General features: G+C 59.2%; 2 protein-coding genes across 3 annotated transcripts in view; one reads left to right on the top strand and one right to left on the bottom strand.

Annotated features, from left to right (window-relative positions):
* The window catches only part of ASB2 (ankyrin repeat and SOCS box containing 2), a 41,908-nt gene extending 33,149 nt beyond the window's left edge, over positions 1-8,759 (top strand). Inside the window, exons 8-10 of the mRNA XM_006747840.3 lie at positions 3,569-4,133; positions 4,896-5,049; positions 8,063-8,759. Coding sequence (XP_006747903.1) covers positions 3,569-4,133; positions 4,896-5,049; positions 8,063-8,199 — 856 coding nt within the window. The 3' untranslated portion in view covers positions 8,200-8,759. The remainder of the gene's footprint in view (positions 1-3,568; positions 4,134-4,895; positions 5,050-8,062) is intronic.
* A 3,919-nt stretch (positions 8,760-12,678) lies between these two features.
* On the bottom strand, positions 12,679-15,444 carry FAM181A (family with sequence similarity 181 member A). Of its 2 annotated transcripts, none has more exons than XM_031018769.2 (2): positions 14,879-15,444; positions 12,679-14,085 (listed from the first exon to the last, which is right to left on the bottom strand). In XM_031018769.2, exons 1-2 carry the CDS (start codon positions 15,023-15,025, stop codon positions 13,120-13,122), a joined length of 1,113 nt encoding a protein of 370 aa, XP_030874629.1. In that variant the 5' UTR covers positions 15,026-15,444; the 3' UTR covers positions 12,679-13,119. The 2 variants fall into 2 exon arrangements, with proteins under 2 accessions (XP_030874629.1, XP_030874632.1); XM_031018772.1 differs by having other exon boundaries at positions 14,800-15,014.
* Positions 15,445-15,661: the final 217 nt, after the last annotated feature.

Raw genomic sequence — 15,661 nt, forward strand, 5'->3', positions numbered from 1 at the left:
ATTCATGACTCTCAAAGTGATTTCCCTGGTCATTCCCCCTCTGTCCCCAGGCCCCATTTCCCTCTGCTCCCCAAGACTGAGAGGGGCCAGGCCACTTTTGAGGGCTGCCCAACAAAGGATTGAAGCTGGGTTCCCAGCAACTTCTGCCACCTGGCAGGGTCCACGGCCAGGCAAGCCCTGGGCCCTTCACTCCTCAGACATGTGGCATTAACGGCCCTCTCCACGCCAACCTCCCGCAGGCTGCTTGGGGACTTGATGTGACATTCCATAGGCATTCCGCACTCAGCCACCTGCCAAAACACCCTGCCCGTCTATAGTGTGGAAAGCAGCACTCCGGGTCCACCAGATGGTGCCATCTCCACAGCGCCTTTAAACCAGAGGTTGTGACATTCGGGTATGGCTGAGAAAGGAGCCCCCAGGACACCGAAGTCACCTCCAAGGCACGCGTTACCTTGTACTTCACTTCCAGTTTAGCAAAGGCACCTTATGAGATTAAAACTCAACACCACACATAGATTTATTGAGAAACGGTTTGTGTTGGACAAGACCAGATGCCCCACACATCCTTTAACCTGAATTTAGAGAAACACCAAGAAAGCCAAGTCTCAGCCTTGGCTACATGCTGGAAGCTGCCCAGGGCTCTAAAACCCCTGATGTCTGGGCCTCACTCATCCTCAGAGACTCTGATGTAAGCAGTCTGGGCTGGGGCTGGGGCTTCAGGGTTTCTAAAACCCGCCCAGATGATTTCACCCACAGCCCGATAGAGAACCAGGATCTTAGAGTCTATTTTGTGGCTGGCATATAACGGAGGCTGGCCTTTTGGGCCCCGCTTCTGATGCCCTCGTTTTTAACCATTCTTTCTCTTTTACTTCTAATTTAAATTACCTTTGCAAGCCACTTAACACTTTTTTGGGGAGGCTTCCCTGGAACAGCCCTGAGCTGGGTCTGTTCTGGTCTCGGGGCTTGGGCTGGTAGGTGTGGCCCTTCACTGGGGAAGGGAGAGAGGGGAGCAGGGAACCCGGCCTCCCAGACACCAAAGGTTCGACTGGGCAGTGGGCACCTTTGTTCTTCTTCATGAGGTACATTTTGAGCCCTGTGGGCCCAGGACCTGCCAATGGGAGAAGTAGGGAGTCTCCAGCCCTTCTCGTGAGGTACCCCCCCTCCTCCAGCCCTGAGTCCCACAACATGGGCTGGGGGAAAGAAGTGATGATTTGTGGCAGGACAGCCGACACGGCCACTCCCTGGGGCCAGTGGGGTGGGGCAGCACGGAAAGGCCTTGCCCTGGGCCCTCTGGACACCTACATCCTGCCCTGGCTTTGTCATCCACCTCCAATCTGACCTCACTCTCGTCCCCACCCCATGCTCGGGCCTCAGTTTCACCCCCTGTAAAATGGGAGGCCTGCAGGGGCTGCTCTCCAGACCCTGTCCTGCAGGGCACATTTACTTCCAGATTGGCAGAGTCCTACAGAGGGGCACAAATGAGATGATTTTCCTGCGTTAGCAAGAGGATGCTTCTGGGACCATAGGCAGCATCCAGTCATGTTCCCACATTCCTGTCACTTTCCCCTGGTTGGGCAGGGGATCACTGGAGGCCAGCTGTGACCTGCCAGGGCTACCAGCCCCACTTGGCCGGCGGCCCCAGGACAGTCTCTGTCACTGTTCTTTCCCGGGCTCGGGCCTGCCACGGCTGTTAGGGAGCATTTGTTGGCGATGGCTGTGGTCCAGGGTGAGGCCCCAGCCCTGCCTTTGACCAGCACCTCTACAGAGTGAGGTCAGGCCTCCTGTGCCGGCACAAATAGAAATTAGGAGGCAATTAGCCCCCCTGGGTGTGTGAATTTCCTTTTGAGGTTTTAGAGGCAGATTTTAGGCAAACAGAGCGTCACTAACAATAATAAGACTTTCCACTGAGATCCTAGCAGGAGGTCACTGGCATAAGATTTCCAGGAAGCCGCGAAGCCAGCATGCCAGAAAGGCGTGGGAACAGGCCTGGTGGCACCTGCTTGCCCCACCACAGCCACCTCCTTGGAGCCCACATGGGGCCGCGAGGTCACCTGTCAGCAAGGACTGGAAGGATTAGGGTCTGGAATCATGTCAGTGGCAGGAGCTTGTTCTTTCTTGTGGGAGGGGGCTAGGGGAAGAGAGCAAAGACAAGGGGTCAAGAGCCCCTGGAATTGAGCCCCCAGAGTTGCTGAGTACCTTTGATGAGTTGCTGTCTCTCTCGGAGTCACATCTGTTAAAAGGAAGGCCACAAAGCTGCTTTGGCTACCCCACAGGGCTGCAGTGAAGGTAAAATGGGGCAGGCAAGTCAAAGCGTCGTGATGCAAAACCCTGACTGCTACAAAGACGTAGGGCAGTGATTGAGAGTGTGGCCTGGGGAATCAGACTGCCGAGGTTCAAATCCTGGCCCCATCACTTACTGGCTGTGTGTCCTCGTGCAAGTCACATACCGTCTCTGGGCTTCAGGTTTCCTTATCTGTAAACAAGGACAGTACAAGTCCTACCTCATAGGGTTACTAGGAGGATATAATAGATTGATGTAGATTAAGTGCCAAGAGCAGGGCCTGATGCAGCAGAAGCGAACAGAACCAGGGTTCCCAGGAATCTCCAGCCTCAGCAATGGCTGATCAACCCTCTCCAGGCCACAGGCAAGGCGGGGGAGCCTGGGGGAGGCTCGAGTCAGCCTTCAGTGAAAGAGGCGTTGAGACTCACAGGAGAGGGGAGGCGACTTCGTGGTCACCGAGGGCTGACTGGGGCCTAGAGCAGGAGTGGTTGGGGCCAGATACATTCGTCCCCTCCTATCCCCCGGGACTTGACAGCTCCACAGAGATGTAGGACGGCTCAGCCCTGGAGTAGGAGCAGGGTACATTCCTTGGTTTTCCTCTCCCGACATGTGGCCTGGACACGTGCCTCCACCTCTCTGAGCCTTAATCTTTCTCATCTGCAAAATGGGAATGATGAGACATACTTGATGGGCTGTTGAAAAGATTAAACCAAAATGTGTTTGTAAATCCTTTAGAGGTCTCCTGGCACATGGTGAGCTCTCAGCTATGACTATCGCTGCCCCCCGCCCACCCCTACCCCACCTAGGAAGGGCGGGTGCCAAACCTCTAGCTCCAAACATCACCATGGGCATTAGGTGCCTCCTGCATCAGGCTTGTGGGCCTTCCGGTCAATTCCCTCGGATCACTGAGCTGGGAATGGGGAACACTCCTTAGCCTGAAATTAGTCTTGAAACCACAGTCCAGTCGGGCTGAGGTTTGGAAGAACTAGGACTTTGGAGGCCACGGGTTCTGAGTCTGAAGGCCAGCTCCACCCCTTACTGGCTATGTGACTTTGGAAAGGTGGTTGAAGCTCTCTGAGCCTCAGTTTTCCTGATCTGTAAAGTGGGGGATAGCAGCGACCCATCCTCCCCAAAGCGGTCCTGGTGAGCACGGCTGGCTCCCCCGCGCCCCCTGCCGGTGGGTCCGTGCCTCCGCGCACGGTAGTCCTGAGCGGCCTGGCCCGGGCCCTCAGCGCCCCCTGCCGGCGGGGCCGACCCGTGACCCGCGCTTGCCCGCCCCGCCCGCAGGATCGTGCAGATGCTGCTGCCGGTGACCAGCCGCACGCGCGTGCGCCGTAGCGGCATCAGCCCGCTGCACCTGGCCGCCGAGCGCAACCACGACGGGGTGCTCGAGGCGCTGCTGGGCGCGCGCTTCGACGTGAACGCGCCGCTGGCGCCCGAGCGCGCGCGCCTCTACGAGGACCGCCGCAGCTCGGCGCTCTACTTCGCCGTGGTCAACAACAACGTGTACGCCACCGAGCTGCTGCTGCTCGCCGGCGCCGACCCCAACCGCGACCTCATCAGCCCCCTGCTCGTGGCCATCCGCCACGGCTGCCTGCGCACCATGCAGCTGCTGCTGGACCACGGCGCCGACATCGACGCCTACATCGCGACGCACCCCACCGCCTTCCCCGCCACCATCATGTTCGCCATGAAGTACCTGTCGCTGCTCAAGTTCCTCATGGACCTCGGCTGCGACGGCGAGCCCTGCTTCTCGTGCCTGTACGGCAACGGCCCGCACCCGCCCGCCCCGCCGCGCTCCAACCGGTTCAGCGACACGCCCGCCACCGACAAGGAGCCCGCCGTGGTCCAGGTAGGCGGGGGCGCGCCTGGCGGGCGGCGTGGTTCGCGCGCCCAGCGCGCGCTGGTGTGGACGGGTGGCTGACGCCCTCCCGCGGCCGCGTGGCTCCGTAGGGGGCGCACTCTGGAGGCAGTGGAAGCCCGTGGCTTTAGAGGCCCCAGAACTGAGTGGTTCACGGGAACCGTTACATCCTTTTTTTTTTTTTTTTGGCTCCTCGGTCTTGGGGATTGCTGGGGAATGTGTAAAACTGAGGCGTCCATCACTCGCAGCAAACCTACACCTGGGATATGATGTTGCATGACCAGGATGGGGCTGGACGTGAGGGCGGATTGGCCAAGGTCAGACGAGGGGCAGGGTGGCCCGGAGGCAGGACCTGTCCGTGGTGATGACCTAACAAGTCAGAAGTATAATGGCTAGTGGGAATCATTTATGGGCCACTTGCTGTGTGCCAAGAAGTTTACGTTCATATATTACCTTAATTCTCATTAAAAAACAAAACAAAACAAACCTCCAGTTGTCATATTCCCATTTTCTAGACCAGGAAGTGGAGGCTTAGAGAGGTGATGGCCAAGCAGCCCACCTCCAGTTTTCGGTTGGATGTTGTTGATGAGGGGGAGTGGGTCTGTGGAGGTGGATCCTGCCAAGGGTGCGCCCCGTGTCCGTCCTCGGATCCTTCTGCTGCCCTCCCCAGCCTCGGGTTCCCAGACAGACGGGCTCGCTGAGGCGCTGCCTTTGGTCCTGGGAGCCCCAGCCCCAATGCGTGATCTCTTCCAGTTCTGCGAGATCCTGTCTGCCCCAGAGGTGAGCCGCTGGGCAGGGCCCATCATCGACGTCCTCCTGGACTATGTGGGCAACGTGCAGCTCTGCTCGCGGCTGAAGGAACACATCGACAGCTTCGAGGACTGGGCTGTCATCAAGGAGAAGGCAGGTAGGGGCTGTCACTGCGGCTACTGGCTGGTCACCCTGTCTGGTTCAGGCCCAGGACTCGGGGCATGTGACTGCTACTAACATTTGATGAGCACCTACTGAGTGCAGAGCTCTGTGCGCAGGTCACATACGGTGTCTCCATGACTCTGCTCTGTAAGTGAGAAGACCCACCCTCCAAGAGATGATGTCACCTGAGCCAAGGTCTCACGGCTAGTTAGTGGCAGAGTGGGGATTCAAACCTAGGTCTAACCAACCCCGGAGTCTCGCCGCCAGATCTTTCCAGGATGCTTTAAACGGTTTCAGCTCACTGAGGAGTATTGGGACTTTTGCAGTACATTGCCCATGTTTGTAGGTCACTGAGAGGTAGTGTGGCGGGGTAGACGAGAGATGGTGGTCTCAGGAATTTCAAACTGCAAAGTACATACAGAGCACCTGGGCATTTTGTTAAAAATGCAGATCCTGACTCGGCAGGCCAGGCGCAGGGCCTGAGAGTCTGCATTTCAGCACGCTCCCAGGTGGTGCCCATGCTGCTGGCCCCCAGACCACACACGGGGAGCAGTACTGGTCTGCGAGGCAGGGCTCTGGAGCCAGGGGCTTGCTGGGTGACCATCCACGGGCCCCAGCATCCCCAACTGAACCGAGAAGGTTGGGCAGGCTCCTTGTCTAGCCCCCTCCATCCTGCCAGCATGAGGTGTTTGCAGGTGGGTGTGCCTGGCGCTGTGGACAGGGCAGCCTGGCTAAGTCAGGCTGAGAACCCCTCTTGGGCATGATGGAGCCCACCTGGGCAGGTGGTGTCAGAAGTAGTCAAACTGGGTGCTGCCGCTGGTACTGAGAAATAGGCGTCTGCCCAGAGGAATCCCGTTTGCCCCAGGGCTTTCTCACACTCTCGGGGGCACAGACCCGTCTCTGGCCAAGTGCTTGTCAATCACAGAGCAGAGAGGCTGACCCGCAGCAAGTTTCTATTGTGTCCCCAGATGAGACTGCGCTGCCCTGTTGCCTGTCCACTGACTGTCCAGGTGCCCCGGACCCCAGTGCCCCAGCTCTGACTTGCCACCTTCTTCCTTGATCCCCGAGCCCTGTGGGACCCAGATGTACTGTAGGATTTTTCATTCGCACAAATGCCTGGGAAGCATTTGAATTGGACCCTTGATAAAGGTATCAGGGCAGTGATGGGGGAGGGTGGTGGTGACTTGCCCACTCCCTGGGGCTCAGCACGAGAGGCTCGATGAACATTCACTGTGTTCATGAATAACTGCTTGCTATCCCCGTGACCCTTAGCCACTAGAGGACCCTGGAGCGGTCCATGCTTAGATGTGGGCCCTGCCCCTCGCTGTCCCCTTCTGCCCCCCTAGAGGACAATCCCTCCTGAGATCTAGTCCCAGGGAAAAACATGCAGACCCCTTTGGTGTGCTATAAACATTTACTAATGGAACAAAATAGTTCTTACCCAATACCTATGTTGCTGACTTTAAAGACCACACCGCATCTGCAGAACACAGTCCACAGGCTTTTTCATCTAATGCTGGGACGTGGACCTCATTACTCCGGGACAGTGGGCTCCAAGAGGTGGCAGGTCTCCCAGAACTCACCCAGGCCACCAGCCCAGCCCCCGTGGGCCTGTGTCCTCTGCTCACCAGTGGCGTTTGGCCTTCCTCCCCACAAGTTGTCTTCTGTCGGCCGAGAAAGGGGCTGAGGTTTCCAGATGGGAGGCTCTGTCCAAAGCGAGACCAAGGAGCCAGAAATGCAGCCACCTGCCATTACCTCCACATTCCCTCCGCACCCCAATACCCCTGCATCGCCACGGCCCCCTTGGCACGGCACTGCTGCTTCGCGCCTGCCTCCCTTCTTCACCTGGCAAATCCCTACCTGCCCACCTGTCAGGACCCTGCTCAGATGGCACCATCTGGTGTGGAAGCCTTCCCCGAAGTCCTGGGCAGGCCCCTCTGCATCTCCGGCCCGAACACAGGGCCATGCCACGAAGGGGTCAGCATGTGTTTGTTGAATGAATGAGTGGCATGCTCTGATTCAACGAACACCTTCCCCGTGCCAGACCCTGGGCCCAGGGCTGAAATAAATTGCCCTCTTATTAGACACATCAATCCCTGTTCCTACCACATCCCCTCGCCGTCAGCTGAGAACACTCTACTGTATGAGGTATCCCAGGAGGGCTCCTCGGGGGGAGGCAGCCAAGTGGGATCTTAGGACGTGTGGGGAGGTGTCCCCCATCCCTGCCCGCACCCTGGCCTCTCTGCACCACCAGAGCTCAGGGCTGAATTCCATTCATGGGGGCACTTCACAGGTGGAACTCTCTGACCCCTCTGCTAAGGCTGTGCTGGGGGTCCGGGCTGTGTATATAGAGGAAGGAGTGCAAGACAAGGGGGATGGCAGCTCTGGTTCCGGGTGCGGTCCTCACTACATCCTCACCTGTGAAGTACCTGCCCCAGCTACTTCCTTGGGCTGCGCCTATCAATGAGGGGCGACAAGGGGGAAGCTACTTTGTCAAATCTTTTCAGTTGGCAGGGGCTGGGGTTACAGAGCTCCCCCTCTTTTTTTAAAATAATAGGCTACATGCTTGGCGTGGAGCCCAGTGCGGGTCCTGAACTCACGATCCTGAGATCAAGACCTGAGCCGAGATCAAGAGTCGGACACTTGGAGCACCTGGGAGACTCAGTCGGTTAAGCGGCTGCCTTCGGCTCAGGTCATGATCCCAGGGTCCTGGGATCGAGTCCCGCATGGGGCTCCCTGCTCAGTGGGAAGCCTGCTTCCCCCTCTCCCTGCTGCTCCCCCCTGCTTGTGCTCTCTCTCTCTCAAATAAATAAATAAATAATCTTTAAAAAAAAAAAAAAAAAAGAGTCAGGCACTTAACTCCCGGAGCCACCCAGGCGCCCTTCAACACCCCGCGCCTCCCTGGCTACATCGACTAGGTGTCTCCTAGCGGCCCGCGGTCACAGATGCAAACTCTGTGCTGGTTGCGAGCAGCATGGCAGCCGTTCTCTTTTCTCTCCTTTCCCCAGAACTTCCCAGACCTCTGGCTCACCTGTGCCGGCTGCGCGTGAGAAAGGCCGTGGGGAAGCACCGCATCAAGCTCCTGGACGACCTGCCGCTCCCCGGCAGGCTGATCAGGTACCTGAAGTACGAGAGCACCCAGTAACCGAGGCTGCGAGGAGCGGCTCCTCAGACTGTTTCACTAAAGCCTCAGGACAGAGGCGGCGGCCCCAAGCCCCAGGGGAGGGGACCTGGTGGTAGACAGAGGCTGTGGGCTGCCGGCCGCTCAGCTGGGGCAGCTGCCGACTCCTTGCCAGGTTTCTGGGCCCGAGCTTTGCCCGGACCAGAGAACAGAATGTGTCAAGTAGAAGAAAAGCCGTGTTTGTTTTCAAACTGCTGAGTAGACCCCGGACCTTCTCTGCCATTGGGAATGGCGGAGCCTCCATCCCTGGGCCTGGGAGGGGGGCGCAGGGCAGAACTTGGGGTGGCCTGGGGGAAGGTGGGAGCCAGCAGGGAAGCCCTGGCCCCAACGCTGGGCTGTGGCTGGAGCACTTTCAGGGATGAGTCTGCCTTTCCAAGACAACCTAGCTGCGGGGCTGTCCCCGTCCCCTCCCCCTTTGCTCCGCAAAACTCTCCACTTGACTTCTGAGCTTTCTTCTCGGAGGTGTGGTCTGGTGGGAGTGGCTGGGAGGCCCACCTTAAGTACAATAAATGTTGCAGAGATGACACCTTGCCCAGTGAAGTCCCTCTTCCCCCCCGCCCCCCCAGGGCCCGGGGTCCTCAGCACTGCTCCTGGAGGGAGTGGGAGTGGGGCAGGTGCTGGGACAGGGCGCACAGAACCCTAGATGTATCCCCTTTGGGCTTCTGAAAGCCAGAGCGGAGCTGGCGGCCCAAGGAGAGGGGCAGCTTCCTGCCCTGTGAGCAGAGCGGTCCGGGTTGGTTTCTCTCTCCTGCTTCAATCACCATGGAAACAGGAGCTCCATCACAAACAGGGCTTGGTGTCTACAAGTCTCCTGACACCTGGGATTGCCTTGCACACACATGTTTCCTGGCAGTCTGTCTTCACATCCTGCCCACCCCTATTTTGCTACAGAAGTTGAGATACTAGGGAGGAGAAGAAATGTAAATGCTGGCCACCTGAGCCACAGCGCTGAAGCGGTGGCTGCTGTCAACCCCTGCAAAGGCACCAAGCCGGGAGCACGAGGCCCTGTCCCCTCCGCTGCCTCCGTGGGTCCTCGTGTGGCTCTGTGGGGCTTCAGGCGGGTGCGGTCATGGCACCTTCTTGGGTGCTGAGGCCAGCTTGCGCTGTTTCCACGATGCTGCATTGGAAAGCGTGATGAAAGCCACGGGAGTCCAGGCCAGTCTGCGGTGACACCTGACGGAGCAGGTGATCTTGCCTGGAGCCGGCACCCGCCCCGCCCCAGAACCTGGAAGTGTCTTAAGTGCGGTCAAATGTCATTTCTGAGTTTGGCAAAATGAGCAGCTGGGCAGTGGGGGAGCACAGCTTTGAGGTCCAGCTCTGCCCTTGGCTTGCTCCTCTGGGGCCTCAGATTCCCCATCGTTGTGGTCCCCAGCGTCCTTGCCGACTCCTCCATACTGGCTCTCCGTGGAACCAGTAAGACCCAGTGTCTTCCTGAAGAGGAAAATTCTGCCAAGCAGCACTTTCCAGCCACAGGTCAGAGGGGACTCAGCCACATCTTGCGCACTCCTTCATGGCCCTGATGGGAAAACAGGCCCAAAGAGGGGAGGGGACTTCCCCCGGCACACATAGCAAATCCCTGAGGTTTTAACCCAACAGTGCCTCGCCAGGGTCCCCTATGGCCTTGCTGCAAGAGATCCTAAAGAAATCCTCACGGAAACCTGCATCCTCTCACACTGGAGATGTTCTGCCGACGGCCCCTGGGGGAAATGGCCAGAGAGGGCTCAGTGCATAGTCAGGGGAAAACCCTGACCGAAAATTGCCTTTGCCCATCTGGCAGCCAGAGGGAGAGCCTTTAATCTCAGATGGGGGGTCGGCAGTCCTCCGTGATGAGCCAGAGCAGAAAGATGTTTGGGTGCATTTAGGATGGGGCTGGGTATCTGGCAAACTATAGCATTTCTCAGGTCCCCTATACATCCTAAGGAGTCCTAACAGGCAGTGGCCACGGACACTGGGCCGGGTGGGGACTGCGGTCTGAGGAGGGGAGGTTGAGGAGGCAGGTGGGAGGGGTGGGGCAGCCACAGGTGTTCAGCCTGTGCGGTTAGAATCGGTACCACAGGCTGTAGGATGTGGGGTACCTGGGGCTGGGAGGCATCAGCACCGCACTGCGTTCTCGGGGTACTGATGCTCGTCCATACTGGGCCACAGGCACTGGTCAGGGCCCCTCCTCGTCCCCAAGCGTCTTTCCCAACCTTGGCCTTCTCAGGTCCTGGCAGCCCCCACCTCCCCACAACCCAGAAGCTGAAGGGTTAATGCTTGGCCAGCGAGGGGGGGTGGGGGCGGCGCTGTTCCCAAGGGTCTGTTCTGATTGGTCGGTGCTCAGGCTGGGCTGGTGGCTACATTTCTTGACCACCACTGCTCCCCAGAGGACTTTAGAGCCATGACCCTCTGCAGAAACCCCCTCCCCCACCCCCAAACTTTGGCTCCAGAGGTGTCTCAACAGCGTCACCAAACACTCAAAATCCTGAAAGCGGTTCCATTTCATTTCGCGGGCAAGAGCACGTGCGAGCTAGTGCTGGGGATCTGAGGTAGGGAGTGAGTTCCCGTATTTCCCTTTGAGCCAGCCCCACTCACGACTCACTTGTCCGTCAGGAGAGTCATCTGCTGTTACCACAGCTGCTTTTTTTTTTTTTTTAACCACAGCTTTCCTAGATGTGTTTTTCCCCACTTTGTTTCTGCATGGGGAGTCGGTGCGGTGTGCTTCTGTCTAGCTGCTTCCTAGCAAAGGTTTCTGCTTGCAGAGGAAGCCTCCCTGCATTTGAATTCATGTATCACTGGGTGTCCCCTGGGAAAGGAGCCCAAGAGGAGCTGCGGGGGGAGGGGGCGGGGGGCAGAGCATGGTGCGCTGGGGCAGCACTCTGAGAAAACACGCCCCCCTGGAGCTCGGCTCCTCCAAGGAGTACAGTTAGGTGGCCCGGATAACCAGGAGAGGCGACTTGGTTGGCGCAGCTCTTCCTCGGGTGTGTCGTAGCACCTTATTATTCCAGGTGTGCTCTTCATCATCCCCACGACAACCTGTGCAGGTCTATTTTCAACCACATTTTTCTGATGAGGACATTTTGGCACAGAGAAGTTAAGTAACTTGCCCAAGGTCACACAGCTGGTAGATGGCAAAGCCTGGATTGGAGCTTTTAACACCCTCCTGTACAGTGGGGGAGGGGCTGAGCCTCATTGGAATGGGTCTGAAAGGGTCTTCCTGATGTGCAGGGGGAGAGAAGGGGACATGCAGGGCAGACCAGAGCAGCCTGGGGTGAGGGTCCTGAGGCCCTATCCTGGGTGCTAGATAATTACTCTGAACAACCCTGCTGGTGTCACATGGTTTCCGTGCCTCTCAAGTCCTCCAAGACCAGAAGCTTTAAACTACCAGAAATCCACCAGCTTCCCAGTGAGTAAGCTGCCCTCCCCGTGGAGATGCTCCACTCCTCAGGAATCCTAGAGTAAAAACAGGCAGGAAGGAGAACCACCCTTAATCACTAATCCTGGAGCCTTGGGTTAGGAAGGATTCTGAGGGCGTATCTGGCCCCCGAAGGAGACAGTCTGCGACTAGTTGAAGAACTGGTAGGTGCAACTGTTTGCTATTGCTGACCTAGTCCCCCACTTTACAGAGGGGGAAACCAAGGCGCAGAGGGAGATTAACTTTCCAACATCATGCTAATTAGGGCACAGTAGCCCCCAGTCGGGGTTGGCCCTGCACCAGTCCCAGCTGCGAGAACAGGGCTTCGATGGAATGAGCAGCTCGATGCCCCCAGCAAGTCCGTGTGCCCTCAGCCTTGGAGCCACGTCCGCACACGGCAGGGCGAATCCCGTGCCAGGATGGAGGTGCATGCCTCTCCAACGGCTGTGGCAACTGGACACCATGAGGGCAAACCCCAGGGCCAATCCCTGCCACCAGCAACCCCCCCCCCGCCCCCCGTGCATTGTCACAGACAGAGTCCCTCATCGTTCCATTGTGTGCCAGGCACTGCACCAGGCCCAGGAAGAGGGCCATTGGCAGGTCACCCAGGAATCTGACTTCGCTAGAGATTTTTTTTTCCGGCTTGTCCACAAGGAGCCAAGCTCCAGTTTGTCCTGATTTTCCCTCTGACCAGGCTTGGGCAGGACTGCCTTGGCCCAGCCTCTGCTCTGAGGCCATAATCAGAGTGGAAGGCACAGCAGAGGGGGACCATTCTCGCCCTGCCCCTCGCCCTGCAGGTGGGGCAAGGAGGCCCCAGGAGGAAGGGTCCAGCACCACATCCCATCGTGGAGCCAGGACTGGTACTCCCCATTCTCTAGAGCACTTCGGACCGTCTGGAGATCCAGGCCTCCCCCATCCTCTGCTCTTGGACACAGGCAAGCAGAGCATCCTTCCCCGGTGACTCCTCTCACCCCCCCTTCCTTTGAATTGAGCTGCTGGCCCGCAATTCTTAGCTTGGGGACCCTTCAACTCCATGACATCCAAGATGTGGAAACTGCAAAAGAAACGTCTTTATTCTTTTAACCTTCTTAATATTTACAAAAAACAAAAAGAACAGAACTGAGATTGGCTTACACAGTGGGTGGCCAATGAACAGATGTGTAACTCTGGCTTCTGGAGTGGCGGGCAGGCCAGGGCAAAGCCCCACCACCCAAGACCGGCCCAAGGACAGTGGGACAATCGGTCGGGCTCTGGTCTGGTTGGAGAGGGGCCAACGGAGCCCAGCCCCATAGCTCCCAAGGCTGCAGGGGCTGACTTGGCGACTGCCTGAGAAGCCCCTGCCCCAAACCCATCCTCCCCCTCCCAGACACACACAAAGGAAAGGCTCCCAAGAGGCCACACCACTGCCCAGCTCACTCTGCACAAGGAGCGCTCCTGGGGGCCCCTAACACCCCCGCAGGCCAGAGGTGGGAGCTGAGGCCCTCCCAGCCCAGCTAGAGGTAGCCAAAAACATTGAAGATGGGCGGGGGCACAGCCGGCTTGGTAGGGATGGGCTTCAGAACCACGGGTCTGTACACTTTCTGCCCCGGCCCATCCACATCCTTGCAGAAGTGGGCCAGCTCCCCAGGGGAAGCCGGGCTTTTCCTCCACAGGCCCAGGCTGGGGACCGGGCTCTGAGGCAAGGCCCCTGGATGACCAGCATAGATGGGCTGTCCATGGTACTGGAAGGGGCAGCAGCTCCAGGCATTGACGCGGCCCACCAGGGAGACCCCAGACATCTTGAGTGGCTCCTTTTCAGCCAGTGCCCTTGGAGACGCGGGCACGGGGGCCATCTCAGGATCCAAGGGCTCCAAGCCTTTGCAATGTTTCTTACCCTCATAGGGAGGTCCCTCCCTGGGGCCCAGTCCCCCCTCCAGCCCCAGGGGGTAGCTGTGTGTGGGCCGAGGCTCTTCCCAGAAGGAAGCGGGCAGCTGTCTTTTCCTCATGGGCACCTGGCCAGGCCTGGCAGCTTCTGGATTCTGCCTCTGTAGGGTCTGCTCCCTAGAGAGACATTCCTCCCTGTAGGGGTTCCCCAGAGCCTTCTCCTTGTAGCACCCACCCCCGCCGGGACTGCAATCCTGGCCAGAATCGAGGGGCAGCCTCCCGGGCCGGTCCTCGGGTCCCCTTTTCAGGTGAGGCTCGGCCCCTCTGCCGGGGAGGCCCCGAGGAAGCCGGGAATACTTCTGGGAGAAGCGTTTGAGCTGCTTCTGCAGGTACTTGCGGTGGTCCACTGAACGGCGGCACGGCGCGGACTTGTCCAGGGCTGCCTTGATGTCGCTGGACGCCAGGTTCACAAAGTTCAGGAGCATCTTCACGTCACTGTCGGATGCCATCACCAGGGGACCACTGCATGGGGCTTTCCATGAAGAGCGTGGGCTCTGCTGGTGGCTGGCAGCTCCAGGGAAGGGCACAGAGCTGACCTGGGGTGGGGGGACATGCAGGTCGTTGGCGGTCTCTCCAAGCACCCGCGCCCAGCCCTCCCCAAAGGCCCTAGAACCCCTCCACGGGAAACAGAGTCCTGGGTCGCCGGCCGCCCGTCCAGGCCGCTGAGGGTTTCCTCCGCATCTGTGAGGGCACAGGCCAACAGGCAGTCTGCCTGAGTCTGTGGCCCTCTACTTGCAGCTGAGGCTCAGAGAGGTTGGGCGACCTGCTCAAGGTGACCCAGCTACAGGTGGCATTGCTGGGCCCGGAGCGCAAGTCTCCACGGGCCAGCCCACTGCGTCTCCCACACACCACGCTGCCAATGGGCACAACTTGCCTGCAAGGTTTTTATTTTCTGAGCTGAGGCGACTGCTCCACTTTCAAGCAAGGCCAAGCCCCCTCTCTCCCTGGCGGTGCCCTCCTCCTCCCACCCCCGCCCCCAGCCCGGCTCGCACTGGCCCCCCTCGCCGGGTCCCCACGCTCCACCCACAGCGCTCACGCAGGACGGGCAGGACCCCTGTCTGGCACTCGAGCCTCGGCCTGCCTGGCGGGCTGATCTCAGACCGCGGGCAGCGGGACGCCCCCGTAGAAGCATCTGCAGCAATTTCATGCCTCCTGGGCCACCACCCGAGGCACCTCGCCCCTCCCCCAGACCCCAGCCGGCCCCACACCCCCACCCGGTCGGCTGGAGCCGCCCGAGCCGCCACACTGACCGAGGGTGCAGGCCGGCCCCCGGGCCCCCCGCCACTGCCGCTGCCGCCGACGTGGCCTGGCAGGTTCCCCGCTGCAGACCTGGGCCAGGCCCGGCGTGGCCGGCGAGCTCCGTGCGTCCGGCTGGAAACAGTAGTGCAGCCCTCGAGTGGGCTGGATGGAGGACGAGTCCCCGGAGCTGGGGGGCCCCTCAGGCCAATCAGGAGCGCCTCTCCAGATACAAAGCATCCCAATCAGGCGGCAGCGCCCCGTTCCCACATTCTTTGCCGTCACAAATTGTCACCATGGGGACCATCACAAAAAAGACAGCTCCCAAATGCAATCATTTCCCGGTAAATTTCTACCCTTCAGCCCCTCCTCCCCTTGACCTCGGTTCCCTGGTTTCTCGAGGGGGCAGTGTGTGTGTGTGTGTGTGTGTGTGTGTGTGTGTGTGTGTTTAAAAAGTGCAGGGTTGAGGAGGGGCTGGGCCCAGAAGAGATGGGCTTGCATGCCTCCCCCAAAGACTCCAGGCCGACAGCCTACAGCTGCCATGCTCCAGTGCAGACAGACAATCGGACGGGGTAAGCCGGGGCGGGCTGCTTCCCCCTCTGTCCTTGAGTGTTGAGTGTCTCTCCCTCTCTCTCCTCTCTCTGCCCCTCTCTGCCCCACTCTCTGTCTCTGTCCCTGTCCATCTGTCTCTCCCTCTTCCCAGCCCCCGGCCCCGAGGCGCGGGGCCGCGGGCAGCCTGGGAGGGCCAGCAGCACGCTGATGTCGGGAAAGGTAGTGGGGAAGGGCTCTCTAACGAGGTGCTGGGATATCCATGGGAAGGGAGCCGGAGTTCTCAGGAATCTTGTCTTTATGTTTGCTTCCTCAATTGAGCTGCAC

The sequence above is a fragment of the Leptonychotes weddellii genome, chromosome 9 (assembly GCF_054177405.1).
Source record: "Leptonychotes weddellii isolate Sample4059 chromosome 9, ASM5417740v2, whole genome shotgun sequence".
Lineage (NCBI taxonomy): Eukaryota > Metazoa > Chordata > Mammalia > Carnivora > Phocidae > Leptonychotes > Leptonychotes weddellii.

Excerpts from the sequence above, each read along its gene's own strand:
- FAM181A (XM_031018769.2), bottom strand. The coding sequence starts at position 15,025 with ATGCTTTGTATCTGGAGAGGCGCTCCTGATTGGCCTGAGGGGCCCCCC. Across the intron at positions 14,086-14,878 it reads CCACGCCGGGCCTGGCCCAG|GTCAGCTCTGTGCCCTTCCC; the intron begins GTCTGCAGCGGG and ends CCCCCACCCCAG.